Source organism: Ilyonectria robusta, assembly GCF_021365365.1.
Source record: "Ilyonectria robusta strain PMI_751 chromosome Unknown BGZ61scaffold_55, whole genome shotgun sequence".
Lineage (NCBI taxonomy): Eukaryota > Fungi > Ascomycota > Sordariomycetes > Hypocreales > Nectriaceae > Ilyonectria > Ilyonectria robusta.
In genome coordinates, this window is record NW_025764489.1 from 39,631 (window position 1) to 61,539 (window position 21,909).

The 21,909-nt window shown below is 44.4% G+C and overlaps 7 protein-coding genes across 7 annotated transcripts; 5 read left to right on the forward strand and 2 right to left on the reverse strand.

Moving 5' to 3' along the window:
* Nucleotides 1-532: 532 nt before the first annotated feature.
* Nucleotides 533-2,528, forward strand: BGZ61DRAFT_192233 (uncharacterized protein). The gene is made up of 6 exons (XM_046237820.1): nt 533-976; nt 1,023-1,144; nt 1,205-1,261; nt 1,312-1,704; nt 1,754-2,020; nt 2,068-2,528. Exons 1-6 carry the CDS (start codon nt 807-809, stop codon nt 2,331-2,333), a joined length of 1,275 nt encoding a protein of 424 aa, XP_046094609.1. The 5' UTR covers nt 533-806; the 3' UTR covers nt 2,334-2,528.
* Nucleotides 2,529-3,842: 1,314 nt separating this feature from the next.
* Nucleotides 3,843-4,181, forward strand: BGZ61DRAFT_294440 (ankyrin repeat-containing domain protein; the record flags this gene model as incomplete). Its single annotated transcript, XM_046238613.1, has 1 exon — nt 3,843-4,181. A coding segment is annotated over one exon (339 nt), but the record flags the coding sequence as incomplete, so codon positions are not given.
* Nucleotides 4,182-5,804: 1,623 nt separating this feature from the next.
* Nucleotides 5,805-6,221, forward strand: BGZ61DRAFT_541163 (uncharacterized protein; the record flags this gene model as incomplete). Its single annotated transcript, XM_046255005.1, has 1 exon — nt 5,805-6,221. The coding sequence occupies one exon, from the start codon at nt 5,805-5,807 to the stop codon at nt 6,219-6,221; it is 417 nt and encodes a 138-aa protein (XP_046094611.1).
* A 3,755-nt stretch (nt 6,222-9,976) lies between these two features.
* On the reverse strand, nt 9,977-10,437 carry BGZ61DRAFT_291310 (uncharacterized protein; the record flags this gene model as incomplete). The annotated part of the gene is made up of 2 exons (XM_046238578.1): nt 9,977-10,132; nt 10,201-10,437. Coding segments are annotated over 2 exons (393 nt in total), but the record flags the coding sequence as incomplete, so codon positions are not given.
* Nucleotides 10,438-10,722: 285 nt separating this feature from the next.
* Nucleotides 10,723-12,117, reverse strand: BGZ61DRAFT_372921 (uncharacterized protein; the record flags this gene model as incomplete). Its single annotated transcript, XM_046242218.1, has 3 exons — nt 10,723-10,839; nt 10,923-11,766; nt 11,825-12,117. The coding sequence occupies 3 exons, from the start codon at nt 12,115-12,117 to the stop codon at nt 10,723-10,725; spliced, it is 1,254 nt and encodes a 417-aa protein (XP_046094613.1).
* A 7,688-nt stretch (nt 12,118-19,805) lies between these two features.
* Nucleotides 19,806-20,024, forward strand: BGZ61DRAFT_289695 (uncharacterized protein; the record flags this gene model as incomplete). Its single annotated transcript, XM_046238558.1, has 1 exon — nt 19,806-20,024. A coding segment is annotated over one exon (219 nt), but the record flags the coding sequence as incomplete, so codon positions are not given.
* Nucleotides 20,025-20,678: 654 nt separating this feature from the next.
* Nucleotides 20,679-21,548, forward strand: BGZ61DRAFT_500388 (uncharacterized protein; the record flags this gene model as incomplete). The annotated part of the gene is made up of 1 exon (XM_046251541.1): nt 20,679-21,548. One exon carries the CDS (start codon nt 20,679-20,681, stop codon nt 21,546-21,548), a length of 870 nt encoding a protein of 289 aa, XP_046094615.1.
* Between the last annotated feature and the right edge of the window lie 361 nt (nt 21,549-21,909).

The following is a 21,909-nucleotide window of genomic DNA, read 5'->3' on the forward strand; positions in this document are numbered from 1 at the left end:
ATATCAAAGCACCCGTTTTCCTCCTCGCGCAGTCGCTCTCGTACCTAGAATTGCATCACACCACGATTCTTCAAGATTGGGTCACGTTCCGAATTGTGTGCAAAAGCGTTTTCGGTACTTGGATCTCTGAATGTGTGGGAAGGGGACAGGGGAATGTGGGGGAACGGGAGCAACCCGGTATGGTGGCCGACGCATAGCTTGGCCGTAGGAGGGCCGCTGGTTCGACTCTCGTACCACTTGAATGGATCCCCACTCCTGGACGAAGCTTGGGCACCTGAAGGTCTGGGCCTTGGGAATAAGGGCTACCAATACGTAGTACAGTATGTACGTACTCTACTGTACCAACATGAGCATGCATTAGTCTCCGTCAGGCCACACCGTAGATAGTTCGGGCGGTATCCACCGATATGCGGGGTTCATCGTATTCAATCCGCTACGGTATCCGACACTAGATTTAAGCCTCAGCTTGAACGTTGCCAGTATTAATACTCCATCTCGTGAACACGGAACACTGACCCACGACCCCCATCTAGACCGTTTACCGATACCTCATTACAGTTGCTGACATCATCATCATGATTGCACATCGTAACGCCCGATTCTATTGGTGCATTGAGCAGAGACTTACCATTTGTTGAAAGCTAATTTGAGTTTGCGTTAGGTTTTATATGGGCTGTTAGTGACGCCGTAGCGTAGTCGTCAGGCCACTCTTGCGGTTGATTGCGAGCAAACTATAAGATGTGTCTTCCCCAATTTTGAGGGAAGACACCTAATTTCAATCTTGAACTCGCTTCTGTATCTTCAAAATGGCAGACTCAGAACTGTTTGATGTCGTCGTTGTCGGTGGCGGCCCAGTTGGGTTGGCCGCCGCGTACGAAGTCGCCAAAGCGGGCCGGAAAGTCATTATCCTAGAGCAGAACAACTTCTTCAACCATGCTGGAAGCTCCGGTGGACTGGCGCGCATATTTCGAACAATGTATGGCTATGGCAGCCGCGTCTCTGCCAGAGCTAACAATACCCAGGTACACTGAGGAGTTCATGACCAAGTTCGCTAAAACATCCATGAAGCACTGGGATGACCTTGAAAATGATGCGGGGTTCTCGCTGCGGTCGATGAGCGGCCTGCTTAATTTTGGCGAGAAAGGTAATCAATTCCCACCATCTTCTACTTGCATCATGATGCAACTTAACCTAACCTATCTAGGCGCGGTGATGAGCCCAACCGAAAACCTGGACAAGCTTGGGATGAACTATAAGAAACGTAGGTTATCAAATTATTGGCATTTCACCCTCTTGTGCTAATTTGAACAGTTACTGCGGCGGAAATTGAACGAAAGTACTCATTCAAAAATCTGAACCCTGAATGGGTTGGCCTCTTTGCTCCCGATAACGGCATAATCAATGTGCAGCTACTGGTGCGGACTCTTCACTCTTTGGCCAAGGATCGCGGAACACAAGCAAAGCAACACACTCAGGTCAAACAGATTCGCCGCTCAGAAAAGATTAATTCCAACTGGGAGATCCATGTTGTGACGTATGGGTTATCGGCCACCTACTTTACCAAGAAGATCATCATTGCCAGCGGTAACTATATTAATGACATTTTAAGGCCAAACTTCCGCATAACTCTTGACCTGGAAACTCGGAAAATTGTTAAAACATATATTAACACAGATCTCAATCCAAGCGGCACTGTTTTCCCTAGTAGGTCCCCATTTCACTTTACTTCCATCCTTCTAATCTGTTTCAAAAGGCCCGTGGTTTCACTCTACCCTTATGGAAAACAAGCGACCTCGTGTGTTCTACGGAATGCCAGCGCTTCCATGGGGCCCGCCGCATGTTGTACAAGTTGCGGTAGATACAACAGCTCTAAACACAGAGGATTTGAGCACAACCCAGGGAAGGGTTTCTAGTCCCGCTGAGACTGAGGACACTCAGAAATTTATTCGAGACCATATTATTGGTGTCGACCATACGATCCCGACCTCCACTATTACCTGTATCAAAAGAAATGTTCCTGGTATATATAATCCCTCGAGAAATATTCGTTGAAACTAACGATATTAGATGATATTTTTGTGCTGGATTTCCTCCCAGAACAATACCTTCAGGGAGGACCTGAGAAGAGCGTTGCTATTTTCACTGCTGGTTGGGCGATGAAGTTTGTCCCACTTCTTGGGAAGGCGTTGTCGCAGATGATTTGTAACGGAGAATCCGAGTTTGCCCACAAGGAGTTCTCCATTACTCGCAAGAACCAGATGACCGGAAAGGATATCATCGTGAAGGAAGATAAGGAGGATGTTGTGGTGAAGAACTCGATGACTAAATATTAATCGACGGGCGAACGATATACTTCATAAAACCACTTGCATTCTGGCAATTGCAACTAAATGAAGTAGGCCCTTACGCCTGGTGCTAGTTCAACTGATAGCTTGATGTAACCATTTGCTCTTGATAGCTTCATGGTGTAAAGGCTGTTTGCGTCCAAGAATTTCAATAATTATATAGATAGTTAGACCGAGGAGGACGTGTTAAATTCACGCTGTTATAAATCATTATCAGTGGCCACACTAGTCAAGTGCGCATTCCCTTTTACCTCAGTTGGTAATGCCTCGAAACCGTGGATTATCGAGTTCTTTGCCAATCAAATGCCAAGAACACGAGCAGGCAGGGGAGAGCGGCTTGAGACACGCATGTATATGTTTCATAATGATGCAGATTAGGTCTGTGAAATGACACGCTTCCTCACACGTCCAGGACTGGGACGCTGTAACAGGCGCTCATGATATTTTACCCATTGTCGCTTTACTCCGCCCTGATTACATGCTGCAGGATACTCAGTAGTTCCCTGCAATTTCTCCTCAAACTTTCCGCAAAGCTGAGGTTGCCTCTTTGGTCTAATAACTTGAAGATTCAACTAAACATGCTTTTATATCCATTCTTCAGGTATTATGGAAGGCTCGAAAAAAAAACCTCCCACAACTCCGTCTGAGTAGCTCGGCCCTACCCAATCGGGCACTCTCCAATGATAAGCCCTCTCCTTCAACACTTTCTAACGAAAGAGGGGTGCTAGACGCCTCACAGTGCTTTTTTCCTATCGAATAGAATAGAATCCGCTACAACAGAAAGCCAGTGCTATCCGTCTAATGCTACCAGCCCCATAAGCACGCCATCAACTCCAAGTCCCAGCCTTCAGCGATCTACAAGCACAGTGCACAGTGCACAGTTTACAACACAGGACAAGACAGAGCATAACAAGCGTACAAGTAGTAGGAGAAGCGGGAGGACGAAGGGGTTACTATTGAATTCTTTAATTCTAGCAAGCCCCATCGTTAGAGGCTTGCTGTCGCTATAGGGTCAGCTATAAGGGAAGAAGCAAGCAAATTAGCGTCTGAGCTGGATAGGTTCATTGCTAAGATAAATAAGATAGGTCTGAATATTGAGAATCCTCTGGAGTGGTGAGTTCGTCATCCATATAACGACTCTATGCTATCCAGGATGGCCTTTAACTTGTTCAATTATCCAGCAATAACTGCTAAGTGTGAGCGTGTCTTTTCACAGACAAAGAAGGTGATGAGGGATGAACGGAACCGGCTCAGTTCGGACACTGTAGCAGCGATTGAATGCCAGAAGCACCTGCTTCGAAGCGGCGTGTTAACGCCTATCTACCACGAGGAGTAGAGAGAGAGAAACAAATACAGACAGTATTCAGTCGAGTAATGTCAACCAACCAAGTAAAGTAAGGCACTCTCGTCGAGTAAACCAAGTCAAGCAAGGGGGTACTGTCAACCAAGCAAAGTAAGGGGTCCAATTTTTGCTTTACTTGGTTGTTGGACACACTGACTATCGTGAAGCTCCTTCTCGATGCGGGAAAGGTCGACGTCAATGCTAGAGATATGAAGTATAGTAAGACACCGCTCTCGTGGGCCGCTGAGCGAGGGCATGAGGCTATCGTCAAGCTGCTTCTCGATACAGGCAAAGTCGACGTCGATACTCAAGATCACAATTGCCATACACCACTCTCATTAGCCGCCAGGCAAGGCAATGAGGCCATCGTCAAGCTGCTTCTCGATACGGGAAAAGTTGACGTCGATGCTCAAGATCGGCATGGTCGGACACCGCTCTCGTTGGCCGCCGAGAAAGGGCATAAGGTTATCGTCAAGCTACTTCTCAAACAGGGGAGGTAATGCTGAAGCGAAAGTAAGTAACAGGGCCGTATGCCTTGGAGGAACGAAAGGTGTACACCGACAGCAGCGGGGTTGCGGGGGGTTGGTGTTGGGGGACTGCTACCCTATAGTACTCGGTTGACACCTCCATGACGCCTTTTTTCACGCGTCATTTGCGTGTCAGTTAGTCAAATTGTCAACAAACAAATGAACTTTTCCTACAAAGCGACAAGCCAATACAAACAATATATTGCCAATATGGCCATACCGATATTGTATTGTGACAATATGGCAATCTGCATATTGTATTAGCACAATATCGTGTAGGGCATATCATATCGTATGTATCGCAGTGTATTGTTTTATTGCCATATTATTAGCAACACTGCTTGGTGCTGCGGTAGCTGGCGCACCTGACTGTGGGGCTGGTGGAGCTGGAGCTTGGGGCGAAACTTCTGGCTCTGAATCCATGTCTATGTTATCCCATTTCGAGTAATCGATAGTCATGGAGAACCGTTTAATGCCACTTCCTGAGGACGATTCAGATTGAACAACGGGGTTTGAGCTGTAAGCCAGAGCCTGTGCGCAGCGTCTCAAACCCCAAAAGGCAAAAAAATGGTCACACGCAGACGCCACCAGCGCCTGTAGTCACCTGCTAAGAGTCTCCCAACCGCCTATAAAGCTCAGTGCGCGGCACCCACGCCCACACTCCCTTCCTCCTTTCCTACCGACGACGCCTACAACTGCCTAACTATGATCCCAAGGCTATTAGGCGATAACTAGCTAGGGCTTCGTCGCCACCTACCTGGAAGACAGTGCTTGTCAGCATCATTCTTTTTTTCACAAGACAAGGGCTTGTGTCAGGCTCTTTATTCTACTTTCACAAGGCAAGCGCCTTGCTTCTCAGACTTGTTCCGAAAGGCATTGGCGGGCCCCGTAGGGGACCGGTCTCCTGTGTCTGTTTCGTTCCTCAAGGCATAGTGGCGCAGTAGCGTTCGATTGGAGTGGTGGCGCAGCGTCTGTGGTGACGGGGATTTGGCGCGCTCGATCGGCGAAGCGAACGTGGCGCGAGGATCTGGCGAAGTTCAGAGGCTCAGGAGTTAGTGGTGCAGGCGTCGAGCACGGATCGTTTAGTGGCCCGAGTTTACGAAAGGAGGGCGCGGAAGAAGGAACCTTTCGTTCCGAAAGGCATTAAGTCCCAATTCGACCCGGCCTTACACAGAAAATGGTGGCAATTAGTCCTCGGTGGCACGGAAGAACGTCCTCTCCTCCCCGGCGTGGACGTCAGTCGTTTCATTTGATGGCTGCCTCCAATCACCGTTTCTACCATTGTGGGGTCTGAAACACGGCCCGTGTCCAAGGTCTGATCACGACCTACTCTCGCCGCGATGCCTGCCTCTGCTGCATCTTATCGCTATGTACCATGTCAACTTCCAACTGGAAGAGCGACCCAACGCCTGCTTTTCGTCCTGCAAAGCCACCAGTTGTGCTGAGCTTCTCCTACTTTGACATTGTCGACAATTAAGTTAACGCCTTTTCCGTGAGTCTCTGTCGTTGTCTCGTAGTTTCTAGCTTCGATGGCAGGCATTTGCTCTCTTCCCTCCTCGCCGCACCCGTGACTGACACCTACTTATTATCATGCCCCGGGAAGAGTCAGTCAGAGTCTCAACTGATGAGATCCGCCGTACACTGGAAGCTCTGGATCGGCGACGCATCCAGAACAGTGCCCGAGAGACGCAGCGGACCTTTCCATCGAATGTTCCGAATTCCTCGACATCTCAGACAGCCGGCCAGCGCCGGCAAGAGCTGGTTAGAGTCCCTCACGAGGAGATCCTCCGCATGTTGCAGCATCTGGACCGCCAGCATGCCGAAGACCGAGCCCGGCAAAGGACTGAAGAGGCCGAACAGATACGGCGACCGACGACTCCCAACCCGTTATACCGCCTTCCACAGACCCTTTCTTCGCCAAAGCGCCCCAGGGCACAGGAAGCGCTTCCGACTCCGCCGGCAACTCAACAAAACCGCTCCCCGAAGAGGCCAGGTGAAATCTCGTAATCACAACCACTGCATCTATAAGTTTGGCCCTGCTGAACTGGATCAGAGGTATCCAATAAAACCTGTTAATCGATATCGCTATTACTAACAGTAGATTAACGGATACCTAGCAAGGCAGTAGCCCCTCGAAATATACTGATAAATTTATTATTATCAGGGGAAACTCCATATTTTATTATTAATATCAGTAGCCCCTTTTTATAAAGAGGATAATATACAGAGGCTCTATATATCTCTTAATAAGCCTTATAATACTTAACCTAGTATATTATATAAGAACTATAGCCTTAATTATATAAGCTCCTATTAATAAATACCTCTTTCTTATCTTACCGCAATCAAAAAATACAAGATCCTTAATCTTCCAGTATATTATATACTCATTCTAATAGTACTATTATATCATGAATCCGATATACTTCTTGTAATATAACTTTAAACTGATTAGCTAAACCTTTTATTAAAGAGAGTATTCCTAGCTTATAAGTTTCGAGTATAGAAAGCGCTATTGTAGTAAATCAGATTGAAGATAGTAAAAACAAGCTATACAGTAGGCGTTATAACTAGGTATAGTAGATAGGATAGTGTAAATATAAAAGAGAGTTGGTAGTAAGTAGTAATAGCTATTAGCAGAGTGGGTTCTTAGACTTAGTTAAATAAGATTAGGCCGGGTCCGGGTAAATTATCTACTAATAGCAGACTTTAAGTAAAGTATAGAGATTAATAATAGCAAAAAAATAGAAGTACAGTAGATAGTATATATAGAATAGCAGATTGCTAAAATATAAAATCTAAATACTAATAATAATACTTACCCTAAAAAATAATACCACTTCTCTATTATTAAGCTATCTAATAAGATAGTTAATATAGACCTCTGATAACAAACTGCATTACCTTAGCTAGTAGTCAGTCCCAATTAACCAGTCCCTCCAACCCTCCATCTTCCAAGTCTCCTATCCTTCAAGCTACCGGGCCGCCGCCAATCCAGTCCCACCCCGCACCCACTGCTAGAATCCATCCATCCCATAATAGGACTACAGTATAGTAGCAACTACAGCTTCACCAGCCCATAGCAAGTAGATTGGTGGATCGAAAAATGCTAGGTAGCCGTGATTCAGTTATATGGATATTCCCTGCTTTCCAAGTAGGCTTCTTCCAGCTCTTAGTCAAAGAGATACTTTTACAATAGTCAAAAAAGAGGTCCTTACTTTTAGTCAAGAGATCTCTGCTCTTTGTCAAATCACCTTGTCCTTACGGAGTAGTCAAAAAGAGATCTGTACTTTTAGTTAAAAAGAGGTCCTTGCTTTTAGTCAAAAGCGGTCCCTACTCTTAGTCAAATCAGATCCTTCCCTTAGTCAAAAAGGATCCTTGCTGGGCAAAAAGTGGACTTGGGCAAGAAGTGGACTAAGTCCGTGAGGGTGTTTGATAAGATCGATGTTCTTCATTATATAGATTTAAATACAACCCCCTCCCAAAGATCCTCGTCGTACATCGCCGTAAACCCCTCCGACGCCACAGACGTCCGATCTTAGCAGGAAAGTTTTCAGTGTATGACCTGGCTTCTCTTCTTATAACCGAGTTTAATGAGCGAAGGCTTCCTTCACCTAGCACCTATATTAGCTAGGATATAGCTATCTTTTCACTGGTACCTTAAGGTAAAGCTGAAAAGATTCATCAGAAACCGACCCAACGAATTGCATTACTCTGCTACCGGCAGTCATCCTTTTAGCTCTGACAGGCTCCCCGGTAGTAGAAACAAGGATCTGTTGCCCGTCATTGCTCATGCTCATGTCCTCAATCAAACACGCTCCGCCGAAAGATGCATGTTGGGGTCCATCGATATAGCTCGTCTGAGGTTGTTTCATCCTCTCAGAACCGCTTCTTGGAGAATTTGGCTTAATCAGTGCTTTAAGGAATTGTTCTTTGTGCAACATCTTACGCTGTCTTGAATCGTGGATGGGCAGGGGCTATTTTCAATACCTTGAAGCTAGCGTGTATTCATTATTGCTGCGTTGCAGTGACTCTTTTAGTGATATAGTGGACTATTTTCAGCATATATCGGATTATTAACTGTTATTTATACTGGCCATCAATACCCAAGTAAGCATCTATAAAGTTGGGCATTAGCTGGGTCGAAGAGAACACGGGACGCAAGCACAACTCCAACAAGCCATATCTCACCAAAATGCGTTGACTAACATGGCATATATCACCCCAAGAGTCCAGTTGGGTATGATAGCAACCTTTTTAGGACGGCCGTCAAACAAGGCGTTAATAAAGTCGGTAGGGTATACGAGTCAATTTGCGGGTCTAAGAGCACCTATAAGTGCCAGCCCCGAAGAAATAGTAAAGGTCAAAGCTAATCTGGAATTGATTTAACTTATAGAACTCTGCGATATACTTAGTATAGAAGTAAGAAAGGAGTCGGATACTATTAAAAAGAAAGAAAGCCTAGGCACTAAGCTTTTTAATATATATAACTAGGCTAAAAATAAAATAAGCTTAATATAGATATAGTTTAAGAGGCTAGTTTAGAAAATTATAAGATAAAACTTTTTTAATATAATTAATATATTAGAGATTAACTCTTAATTAAATAAAGAGGAGTTTCTTAATTTAAATAAAGAAAGATAGAAATCTAAAACTTCTAATAATCTTAATAAATAGAAGATAGTAGCTAATTTAATATATACAAGCCTATTAAATATTAATAATAAGATAAGATTCTTATAATAGCTCTTTACTACTTATATACTACTAGTACTGAAATGGAAGGTGGGACCTCGGCTAATCTAATAAAAAATTATAAAGCTAATTAATATACTAATAGAATACATATAGAACTACTATACTTAATATTTTTATGGCCTAGTAAAACCTTATGAAATTCGGTATTATAAATACCGCAATAAATATAGATTACAAAACTATATAGAGTTATACTATATTAATAAGATTAGCTCCGGCCTAACTATTTATCTATATCCAGATTGCTAGACTAAAGTATGTAAAGATAGTATAAAGAACTATATCACCAGATATCATAATTATAATATTTTCAATAGGTATAAGAAAGAAGCAAAACCAAAGGCAACCGCAGCCCAGAGGAGGACTGGGGCATGGAGGCAGAGCGAAACAACTGTATAGCATGCATTTGAAACACTCACTGCACAGCGCGCACCTCGGGCGTTATTTGGCTTAAAAGGTTGTAAACCTATCGCTAGCCTGAGGGTTGGCTGATAGATGTTCATAATTTGCGGTTGTAAGAGTAAAAGAATAATATATTACATGAACTCAATCTCTGTCTTGTATCTTCATGCTTTATATCTGTGATAGAGATGTAGCTAGAAGCTAGATTACACTGTCACACCCGGCAACTGTTGAGACCGCGGCCCCGTCTCGAAGACTCGGCTCTATAGCAGGCGGGTCTCGAAGACCCGGATCCAAGGGATCCGGTCTTAAAGGAAACCTTATCATAACTCCTGTGACGATAAGAGCATCCTTACAAATAGAGCTGCTGCAAGCCCTCAGTTAGATAGAAATCAAGAGCTTCTATTCACATCACAATGCACCCATCCTATCTGATGCAACATACACTCTTTGGAGCTGACACTGTCTTCATGCCTGCAGAGCCCTCACCGGCGCCCCTTGATGACTTCGAGCTCCCAATGATGAGCGTCAATGGCACTCTCACTTTCAAAATCAATCCAACCAAGTCTCATGGTATGTCTATCTAGCACTCTCATATCTCCTAGACCTGTGAAACCAGCCCCGCATACGACCACCGTATCGCGAGCTTTGCTTGGAGGAAGTGACGCAAGACTCTTGAGGTGAGTCTCGAGTTTAGCCGCAGAGGTCAAAGAATCGATGTCAAACGCATATTGCTGAAGTCCAGCGACGCTCTGGGTCTGGCGACAGAACTTCCAGCTGCTAGGATAAGGCGGTCGAAACCAATGTCGGATTCGTCGCCCGAAACGGATCGAGCGTGAATAGCATGCGATTCAGTGTCGATGGCTTCGGCGGTGCCCTGGAAAAAGTGTATACTGGCAGATTTGAAGAGAGGTCCAAGTGGATGAGTCATACCTGAGGCGTTGGCTTCGTAGAGTCGTGGACGGATGACCAACAATAGTTCAGGGGCAATGATGAGGATCTGGATCTCTTGCTCTTTGTTCTTGAGGTTGATGAGACGCTTGGCTGAGAGAGCACTCCAGACCCCGGCGAAACCGGCGCCTATGATGACGATCTTGCCGGGCATTTTCTTTTTCAAGAGTTTTTGGAATAATGTAGAATGGTGCAATCGTGTCTGACTGGTGAGGTAGAGGTGATAGAAATGCGTGTAGATTGGATAGGATGCTTTCGATGACTTGGTCGTACGGCCTTTTTGAGTCTTGGTAACATCTTCTCGCGGACTCTTTATACCAACCATGATATCTAAGCCGGATTCCCGGCATGGGTCCACTTCTGTGGTCAACCGAAAGCCTCACTACACCTTCATCCCCTAATAGTCACAGTTCCCCCAAAATCTACACTCATTGTCACAGTCCGTGAGGTCTTTCATTGGTTCGGAAACGTAATTATAGTCGAAGTGATGGTGACTATAAGAATAGTCTGAAGTCTCATCACCATCATTTACCTAAGACTGGTGGTTTTTTTCGTCCTGCCACCATCAATCAGCCATGATGTTTCGCATTCATATACAGGTGTCGTAGTTACTCCTTCGGCATAAAATTTATTAGTCCCATAGATATTTTGATCGCTCGTATCCTGTTGCAACGCCTCATCCCTGCGCCGACATTGCTCAAGGAGCTCCTTGCTAGGACCGGCCTGCAACACACAAGTAATGTTGTCCCTGAACTTGTACTGCCAACGTACCGTACGGCCACACTCAAGGACTTTACCGATAATCTCCTGAAGCCTGACTCGCCCAGGGCGTTTCTGGTTTGCGAAGGTATCCGTGTTGTGCATTGCCCGGACCACCAAATCTTCAACTTCCGCGAGGTCGACAGAGTCACTGTCAGCCATTTCAAAACACTCAGTAATAAGGATGATAATATTTGAGCTGGTCAACTCGGCCCACCAGAGATCCTCGAATTCAAGGCCAAGGCCTAGCTTTTCGTTAATCCAATCAAGGGACAGCAGAGATAAGAGTGGGTTCGAACGGCTTATTCTGACTGTCGGAAGTAGAAACTGAAGGACCGTCTTTAAGGCTGCGGTATTTGGCTGAGCAGCGAGTTGCTTGCCTGCATGGGAAGGGCGGCGTTTTCTTTCTTCGGCCATTGCGGATTTACTACTCTCCTGAAGAGTCTTTAGGAAGTTTTTGCGTTGTACGACGGAAGATAAAGGTCCCCATCTATTCTCTCTTTCCTTCACTTCATCTCCCTTGAAAGACTCAGTCTCAGCACCCCGTTGTCGAAACGCGAGGTCAATCTCTTTAGATGGCTGTGCAAGGTTGACCAGCCGGTGATGCGCGTTGGTGGGGTTCTTCTGATACAAGTTGACTTCATAAAATTTATTATGAACTTCACACTTGAAGTTCATGTACCTGTGGGTAATCAATTAGTTGATACCGGTGCTTTGCTTAAGGATTTGGGGTCAAATACGCGTTCAGTTTCTCGAAATTCGCCCTTAGAAGATCGTTTTCAGTAGCTTCCATATACTTAAGTCCATTGGTAGTTGGAACGAAGTATCTGATCACCTCTTGCAGCCCATTGTTGACCTGTCTCACGAACTGAACAGCGTACGGTGCGCTGCTGACAAGCGAGAAGCCGTCGTCCAGTACTAGACATGACGTACGGTGGCGGGCCCAATTCAGAAATGCCGTGAATTTAGGCGCATGGTCAAGCAACTCGGGACGATAAGGCTTTATGTCCGGGCAGCAAAAGATACCAAACATAGTGTTAACCCACAAATGGTGCCAAATGATGACTTAAGTTGTCGATATTGGTTGTGAGGTAAAAAGGGACGAAAGCCAGGCGTCTATAAGATAGATGGTCGCAATTTTGGCCAACTGGCCCCGCTTGAAGACCGAGATGCGGAGAACTTATCAACAATGCCTCTCTTGCCACCTCGCATGTTAAATGGGGCTTCCTGTGCACGCAGATTTTAGCACATGAGACACGTGGGATATCGGTTCTCAGCCCACTCCTTGAATGTGCGAGTCAGCTCGTAGAAGAAGACCAATTGAACTGCGCTGATAGCACACAGGGGGCCTATGGTGCCCCGTGGGGAGGGACTATATTGAAACGCTTGACGTCATTCTTACATCCATGCCACCCAAGACACTCGCGCACACTGGCTGCTGCATAAATCACATGTTCTTCAACCCCACTCTGGATTTACCATGTCTTTCTGATGCCTTCTGCCACGAATCAAAACCCAACCATGTTCGATCTGCCCGTGTATGAGGCAGAGAGCCCTCGAGGGACTTCCCACTGGACCGATGAGACCATATCCACCCGACGCCATCACGCGGTCCCAAAACACGCGAGCAACGTGACGCGTCCGCCTAACTACCTGCTTCCTGCACTCAAACAACTTAATGGCTGAATTGCTGGACTCTTGGAAATATCGTGCGCTGTCCGGTCACCAAAAATTTGTTTTATCGTTCTTGATTCCACTGATCGATTAGATACGCGAGATGTATACTGAGTAGTTACGGGGTCAATGTAGTAGATCATGAAGCAAAATTGATGATTCTTCTTGATTCTCTCCTCCTTTTGCTTTGCACGGCCGGAAGTGTGTCTCTTATCCTAACCCCGCAACGCGGTGCTCATTAGATGCATATGTTTTTCGTACATGCATGGCTGCATATCTAACAGCTGTTCGCTGGACCCCGTTATCTGGACATGGTCGTTGTTGGAATGAGACCTCGTGTGGCGGCATAACATGCCTGATCCAGAACGCCGGATGCGGAACGCCGTCACTTCTACTACCGTAAAAACTCTGTCAACTCGCGCAGCCTAGCGTCTCCGTTTTTCCACTGTTAACCGCGAAAACGTCACAAACAGCCTAGTGTATTGGTTCTCCTTCTTTTTATGGAGAAGCTAGGCTGCGCGAGTTGATAGAGTTTTTACGGTATTGCATACAGCAAATTGCGTATCCAACACATTGTTAACCCGTTCTCGTTTTGCATTGTCGACTCTCCCCCTTTTCAGTATGCAACAAGTCCATCGCTTGATCTATGGTTATGGACATGTCGACTTGCGTTTTCCTTATATTTTATTTCCCATCGGTCGGTGCCTACCTTAATCTCTACGGCATTAAACGAAAAAGGACAACCTATCTTCCCTGCGCGACCTACATGGTTACATTGCTAAAGAAGCCTCCCTCTTCTTTACAACTGGGTCGTCTGTAACTCTCGAGTCTTTTTGGCTTTGAGAAGATTAAGTGGTGCCTTCTGGGGGTAGCTTCAGTCACATTCGGCTGACAGAGCAGATGCATCTCGTTTGTCTGGTTCGGACTCCTTTCAACTTGTTGTTAGCCACGTGACTGCTTGGATGAAGAATCTGCAGACGGTAGTTGCAGCCTGACTAGGTTGACAACATGTCCGCCACTGTCCGCCCTAGCGCCTGATTCCGCCGTTCTCGAATGGACACTTGACATGTATTTGTGACAAAGGAGAAGGTTTAGCGGGCTCAGAAGCCACTGGCGAGCTAGTCAGCCACGCTAACTCGCTCCCCTACCAGTAATGCCAAATTGGAGGGAGGGGAAGCCACTTTTAAAACCGGATATCGAAGTTATTAAAAATTTAAAATAAAGAAAGTATATATAATATTAAAGTAAAGTTATTACTTATTTCTAAGTTATACTTGTTAAAGTCCAATAAATATATAAATCTATAATTATATAACTTCTAATAATTAAAATACAAGCTTAAATATAAGCTTAAATATTCTAGGAAAAATCTTATAATATAATACTAAAATACAGTACTAATAACACTATTTATACTGTATGACTAATTTATCCGAATCGGCTTATTAATCTATCCGAGCTTAGAAATTAAGTATTTTAATTTATAAGCATAAGCTTTTAATTCCTCCGTGATTTGAAATCAAGATTACTTGGCTATTAGGGAACATAGGAAGACATATCTAATACCATCTTAAAGCTGAATTTCTAGGCTTTCTAATGGTATTATTTTTATCCTAATACCTATATATTTGCCGGCTAAATTTGTCTATAAAAAAAGGGCTTCTCTTAGGGAATATTTCTTCTCTTTTTATCTATATACACTATTAATATATACTATATTATACTATCTTATATACTATTATCCCTTATCCTTATCTTATCTCTTATCTCTATATCCTTTATAAGAATATCCCTTTATCTATAATTAATTCTATTCTTCCACTGTCTTATAACCTCTAACATTTATTAAGTATATTATAGCTATATTTTAAGTTAAGAGTATATATATACTAATAAAATTCTATTTTAATAAATCTATAGTAAATTATTTTAAAGCTTAAAGAATAATAAAGTATATACTACTTAATTAATTATTAAAGTTAAAATTAAATTAAGTTTAATAGTAAATTTAAGTTCTTATTAAATTTTTAAAGCTACTATTTTAGCAGCAGGAAGGGACGGAAAACAACACCCAACTCATTAACCTTCCCTAGGGGAAATGCACAGAGAGTCGTCGCACAGGCATCTTGGCCGGTCAGCCCGAAGCTGCACCAGATTACGCGTATGAGGTCGGATCAACCTGAGGCTTATGTCTCCTGATAGGGAAGCATCTCATGAGATTGTATATCGGGTCGGTCGCAGGAAAGTTCGCTGGCAAGGCATCAATGGGGCCTGCGGCAGACCGATATCTGAGGGAGGTTGAAGACGGAGGTTGGACAGGGAACGTAGTGATGGCAAGAAGGCTCAAATAAATCTCTCAAAAATGAAGGCAATCAATTAATAGACTCCCTAGCAGCCTCGAGCCCTTCCGGCCTCTCTGACTTCTAGGAAGAATCTCTGATGAAAGGAAAAACGATGATTTCCCCCAGTGACGGCACTGACCTCCCCTTTTAACCCCATCCGGGTCACCCTAGAGACATCCCCGCTAGCGACCAGCTAGCCCAAGTGTCCCTAACCGCCTGTCACAAAGACCCCAAAGATAGTACTTAAGGCCAGTTTGCAGTCTAAATATCTTAAAAGATAAGTAAGAAGGCATTAAAGTAGCTCTCTAGCATCTATTCTTAAGGTACTTAAGTTATTTTCTAAGAGAATAAAGGCAATAATATATTAAATAGTATTATTAAAGTCTAAGAACCAGATCCTTTAATAGGTAAATAAGACTCTTAGCAAGCAGCGCAGAGCAAAAAGAACCCGCCTACAGAATAGAGGGAAAATAACTATAGATAAGAGAAGGGATAAGATAGATCAGAGAGATATCGATGCACAAGTAGCAGCTAAATCGTCGAGAAGTAGTAGTCGAGCAAGGTCGGTGATGCCAAGGGAAAGGCGCTGTGGAACTTGTAGAAAGGCCGGTTATAATATAAGAACCTGTCAGGCTGTTATTGAGACCTCTGGAGAAGAGTATAGCAATTAGTTTTAATTGATTTAAGGTGTTATTGTATTTTTATTGAAGTTTTAATTTTGAAGATTAGGATTTTTATTATGCAAGCTTGTTTGTTATACAAGCTTATTATGTATGTTATATTTATTTAGTCTTTAATAATAATAATGTATAAAAGTTCAGAATTTACTAGAGAGTTTCTAGCTTTTTATAAATAATTTCTCAAAATCTAGCTATTATAGCTAGATAATAAGTATATTATTAAAAAGCTTAAAAAAGCGGCTTTTTAGTGGTATTATTATTGTTATTAATATCTAGAGGATTCTGAGTAATTCTGCTTTAAAATTAAGTTTTTACTTTAAAATTAAAGATAGTTTAATTTGAAATTATTAAAGATATAGAGATATATTATATACTATAAAAAAGCTTAAAAAAGCAGCCTTTTTCTAGTATAATTTTTATACCTAAAATACTTATTCTTTCTGAAGTATCTAGATTATAAGTTAAAATAATTTAGAATTAAAAATAATTCTAAATATAAGTAGGGCTATTATCTTTTCTATACAGTATAAATAGTATAATTAATATTGTATTTATATTATATTTTAGTGCTATTTATACTGTATAAATAGTGCTATTAAGACTGTATTATATTTATTTATAGAATTAATTAAGATTTAATTCTTAAGGTTAAAAATATATATTTATATATTTATTTAGTTTTTAATAAGTTTTAAATATAACTTTAAGATATAATATAAAGAGATTTAATATAGATACCTTAAACTAGTAATATTAAAATATAAAGGCTTTTTTAACTATTTTTAAGAATTTCTATAATTTCTTATTAAATTAATATATTCTCTCTCTAGCTAAATAATTTAGAAGTAGTAATATATTATAAATTTTATTATTTTCTTTTAAAGTAGTAGATATATAACTAATTATACTATCTATATTAGATGGATAATTCTAGTTATTATTTTAAAAGATATTATAATTCTAATTTTATATAGAGTTACCGACTATAGAAGGGTTAGAATTATCTGAATCTTTAGAACTGCTTGATAGTAGTATAGCAAAGCTGTCTAGGGCTATACAAGAACCCGGTATTTCAAGTTCCGCTGACGAGGTAGCTGGAGTATCCCTTTAACAGTCCTAAGGCAACACTTTGGCTTGGCGCCCCATATCACCCTAGCTTTAGCCGAGGTACCTAGAGTGACGAAGAGTGTGGTTAGAATCAACCCCACCTAATTCCTCATACAACTTATTCTCTGTATCCTTATGGATTCCCAACTCCCCCCTAGCTAAGCAGTTAATGCATACGATGACAATAGCTTCATTCGCGTTGATAACAGCAGCCGCCGCGAGCAGCCGGCTGATAATACGTGCCGGCCAATTGAAAATCCGGTCCCGGATCGCGGTTACAACTTCGAGCCGATGGACCTTCCAAGCCGGGCCTCTGCGATAATGACCCTGCCCCAGCAGCCGCTGCTGCTATTCCAGGAATTCCTACCTATTTCCCTAGTGGAAAGATGGGTCAGCTTTACCAATAGCTGGGTCAGTCACCTGTTGCGGCAGCATGAAGCTGGAAGCCGCCGGCTGCGGCCACAAGCTCGGCTGTTGACTTGGAAGCCGACCTCTGTTGCTGAAATCTATATATGGATCGCGATCCTAATTTATATGCAAATTCATATAGAGCCACGGATTGAGGACTATTGGAAGGTTTCTAAGCCGCAGGAAAACATCCCCTCCTATCCAGTGACCCGATGGATGCCTTATTATCGGTTCTATTTACTATCACGGTATATCCGTCTCTTTGACTTCATGACTGTTGATCAGGGCCCTGATGTCAGCTTCCTAGGCCGGACCTACAGCCGGGTCAACGCCTGGTCTGACCACATACAGCATGCGTCTACTATCTTCCTTATTCCGGGCACATCTATCGCTGTAGATGAGTGTATGGTCCGCTTCCTTGGCCGGTCCCTTGATACAACAACCGTCCCTAATAAGCCGATACCAACGGGCTTCAAAGTCTGGGCTGTGGCCCAACAGGGCTATTTCCTACGGTGGATTTGGCACAGGCCGGGCCGGAAGTTCGGGCCCGTAGGGATCCGGCCGGCTCGACGGCTCCGGCAAGGGTCACAGCTACGGGAGAGCCGGCAGCGGATACGAGAGAGGATGATCTATCTGAACCCGACCCAAGCCGTGGTTGTTGCCCTAGTAAATCTGCTGCCGGCTTCCACATATCACGTCTTTCTTGATAACCTATTCTCTTCCGGTAATCTCTTTCGCCGGCTTCGTCAGCTAGGTCACGGGGCCACAGGCACAGCCCGCCGTAACTGTGGTCTTCACACATCCCTCGTTAAGCTCAAAGCTTCCGATAACACTGCCGCCGGCAGCCTCGAATTCAACGCCCTCAAGGCTGTCCCTACAGTAGATAATCAGGTCAGTCATAAGGACGGAATTCTGCTGTATTTCCCTTACTAATTTGTCTGCCGCTAGGTCAATCAGATCGTGTGGAAAGACAACGCCCTCGTGCTATTCTTATCAACCGCGTTTACGGGCAACGAAAGAAGCGACTGTAAGAGGAAGAGACCGACAGGGGACCAAATGCAGTCACGGCCGATACAGCGTTTCTTTGGTGATGACCACGTTAAGCTGATTTCTATCCCGTCTATCGCAGCTGCTTACAATCTTGAGATGAACGCAGTAGACCGCGGTGACCAGCTACGGTCTTATTGGGGCCCTAACCGCCGTGTGCGTAGGGGCGGCTGGAAGGCCCTTGCTTGGGACTTTCTATTAGAAATAGCCCTCATCAACAGCTTCCTTTTACAGCTAAAAGGGCTGCCACAGTGGAAGCCGGAGTTATCGCAGAAGAGTTGGCGGTAACGCCTTGTTGATGACCTTATTGCAGCGTATGCAACCCAAAGTTAGGCGCGACAGCGGTTTCGAACGGGAGACGAATTTACGCCTGTATCACAGCACAATTGGGTCCGAAATAAGAATCCGTCGGCATGCCGGGCTTGTAAGAACGTACGGCTAGGCGAGGGTCGGTCGCGGCAGCCGTTGCAAGCAGTCAGCGGCAACAGCCGCCCGAATGTGCGGAAATCACGGTATCGGTGTAAGCAATGTGATGTAGCTCTATGTAGATCGGGGAATTGCTGGGACTTCTATCACCACCTAAAATAGGTGGGGGCCGAAGTACCGTTCATTTGCATTACTCTCGTTGGCCCGCACCCCTGCCACTAGCGTATGTGTTGCCTTAGGACTGTCAAAGGGATAAGGGACGTGCTGGTAAAACTCCGTATAAAGGTTCGAGGTTATATCTTTTTGTTATAATCGGCGGTGGTAATATATTCTCGAGTATATGCGTTACGCCGCTACTAGGGGGGTCTCGTTATTGCATTACAGCTCAACCCCCCATTCGTCCCTCACGGGGGTCGTTGACTAGCCAAAAGTCCGTTGACTCACCAAATACCTAAAAGCTTGGTAGAGACTCTAGTAAAATGATGTACCTCACTAACAAAAGGAAAATTGGGACCTACTCCAACAACCGCTCTCCAAAAAATACAGCACAAACACTGAGTTTTTAGTGTAAGCCAATGTACCTAAATTTGGTCAGTCAACGGACTTTTGGCTAGTCAACGACCCCCCCGTGAGGGACGAACGGGGGGTGGAGCTGTGCTGGGACCGAGACCCCCCTAGTAGTCTTTTTTAATTACTTTAAGCTTTATAAAGCCTATATTTATTCTATAAAGGTATTTAATTATTATTACTTCTTTTAATTAGTATTAAACTTTTAATACTTTTAAATAAGAGTATAATTCCTTTTAACTTCTTAACCTTCCTTTCTTATTATCTTTTAAATTATTAATTATTAATTTCTATAGTAAGTTACTTTTGAAAGGGCCCTCCATACTCTGTACGCAAAATGTAGTAGCCCTTATTTATAGCCTGAGAAGTGCATATTACTATGGGCAGCTCCTCAGCTATCAATACAACTTGACTACCTCAATCACTCTTGACTGCTACGCATTACCATTGATTGACTAATGAACTGCTAACTGAATCGGCAGATTGATGATCTAAATAAAGACACCGGCAATGGCTGGCGCTCTGCTGCTCAGCGTACGGCACAGCAGCTGCACACTTGTAGTGCCGCTGTGGAGCCCAGTCAAGCTCGCACTCCTGCTCTAGCTCCCCGTGGTAAAGCTGGTGAAATGACTCTCGAGGAGCGAAAAGTTGCGGTGTTGGAGGCCATCACCGAGGCTGCTCGGCTCTGGACTGTAAGTGGGTTAACCCGTAGCAATATTTCCACTGCTGTTACTGCTATTATCTGCTGCGTCTAAATTCAATGAGTTGTTTGTAAAAGTACATGACTCAGTGTACTGTGGGGCGTGCTTTTTGGGGCTTTGCAACAGTGACCTCTAGGCTGCCGTAGAGGTCCATGCAGCAACATCGACATTAACTCGGTTGCTTACGGCTGATCACACCACCATCGTCATATTACCAATGGCATGCTAGCCTACGTACAACTTGCTTTCGCCACCGACGCGTGTATGGCGCGTAGCTAGTTCGTTTGATTTCCAGCGCTCCATTTCCCCGCATTAGCTAGGATATTAGTGCTTTCTAGGTTGGGGATGTTGTCATGTATTCCGACTATTGACGAGCTTAGGTAGGCGGATGAGTGCCAGTATATTTACCGGCACCGAACGCCGAACATGTGATTGGTTATGCGATAGTATACGTATACTGGGATAGAAACATGATTATGTCTGATTTGGCTTTTTGTTCGAGCTTCCTTGTCGATTACTACGGACAGTTGCTTCCACAACAACACTGGCGGGATTGAGATGGAAATTGGTGAAGGCCTTCGGGTCGTCGACGGTAAATATCAAAAGCGCCGAACCGACAAACCGGTAAGCTTGCAACCAAACATGAACAGCAAACAGAATAAGACAACGCTCCTCTCATTACCCCTCGACATCCGGCTTCAGATCTACCGCTGGCTTCACCTTATAAGTCCCCTTCGTCAGCTCCCACTCGCACCAGGGTGTCCAACGCCCATCCATTGCCAATACATACTCCGGCGCGTCGGCCACGATGCCGACTTCCCTCCCGACTACGACACATCACCTGGCACCGCAAGCTTACTCTCGTCGTATAGACCGCTCTCCATCCTCCCAACAAGCCTTCTACAAACGAATTCACAGATCTACCACGAAGCACGTCTTATTCCCTTCACGTATAACGAATTCGTCTTTGTTAACTGGTTCGCATCCGGACTCTGGGCTGCTAGGGCATTCACTCGCGCTTTAGCACCCTGGCAGCGTTCCGCGCTACGCTTCGTGAGGCTAGAAGTTCTGGCACGGGACGTCCTCGATGGTGCTGGACGTGAAGAATGGCGCGCTTTGTGTAAAGATTGGGCTGCTGGCGTGCGAGGGTTGCGGATGAAGATGGTGCTAGGTTCAAACACCGTATCTACGATTCCAACGACATCCGGAACGTCAGACTTGGGGTCTGGAGGAGTGGGGCCGCGAGCGGAGGAGACGCGGCGGTGGGTTGGGGAGGGACTCGAGATAATGGAGGGGGTGGAGAGGGTGGAGATGGAAGTTGTGGCGCGGGAGATGGTAGATGAGGACAAGGTGAGGTGGTGTGAGATGTTAGAGGAAGAGCTGAGAGGGAAAGGGTTGGAAAAGGTGAAGGTTGTGTGTGTGGAAGAGGTACAGGAGAAGGTGGAGTTGACTAAGGGTAATGTTTGGTGGAAGGCATTAGTTATCAATTGGGGACAGAATGGGACTGGATAGCTAATTTAGTAACAATTTCTTTCAGATGCCAGTTGTGCCAACGATAGATAACCTAGTAAGAAACCAACATAAATTAGCCCTAACTAGTGTCTGAAATCGTTGGTGGAAGAAGCCATATACAGAGAAAACTAAGTTCACGGGCGATACAGCGTTTCTCTGGTGACGGGCCTATTAAGCTGATTTCTATGCCAAAAGTTGTAGATGTTTATAGCGACGAGATGAACGCCATAGATCAAGACGATCAAACAAAGGTATCCCGACCCTGACTCGCCCACAGAGTCACGGCGCTGTGGCGTTGCATGTCTCTCTCTCACTCGCCCCCTCTCTCTGGTGTATGTGTGTTCTTAGGCTTCAGGATAGT

Bases quoted from the DNA above. Each gene is read 5' to 3' on its own strand.
- BGZ61DRAFT_192233 (XM_046237820.1), top strand. From the start codon at position 807: ATGGCAGACTCAGAACTGTTTGATGTCGTCGTTGTCGGTGGCGGCCCA. The intron at 977-1,022 runs GTATGGCTATGG...AACAATACCCAG, and splicing joins GCGCGCATATTTCGAACAAT to GTACACTGAGGAGTTCATGA. The intron at 2,021-2,067 runs GTATATATAATC...TAACGATATTAG, and splicing joins TATCAAAAGAAATGTTCCTG to ATGATATTTTTGTGCTGGAT.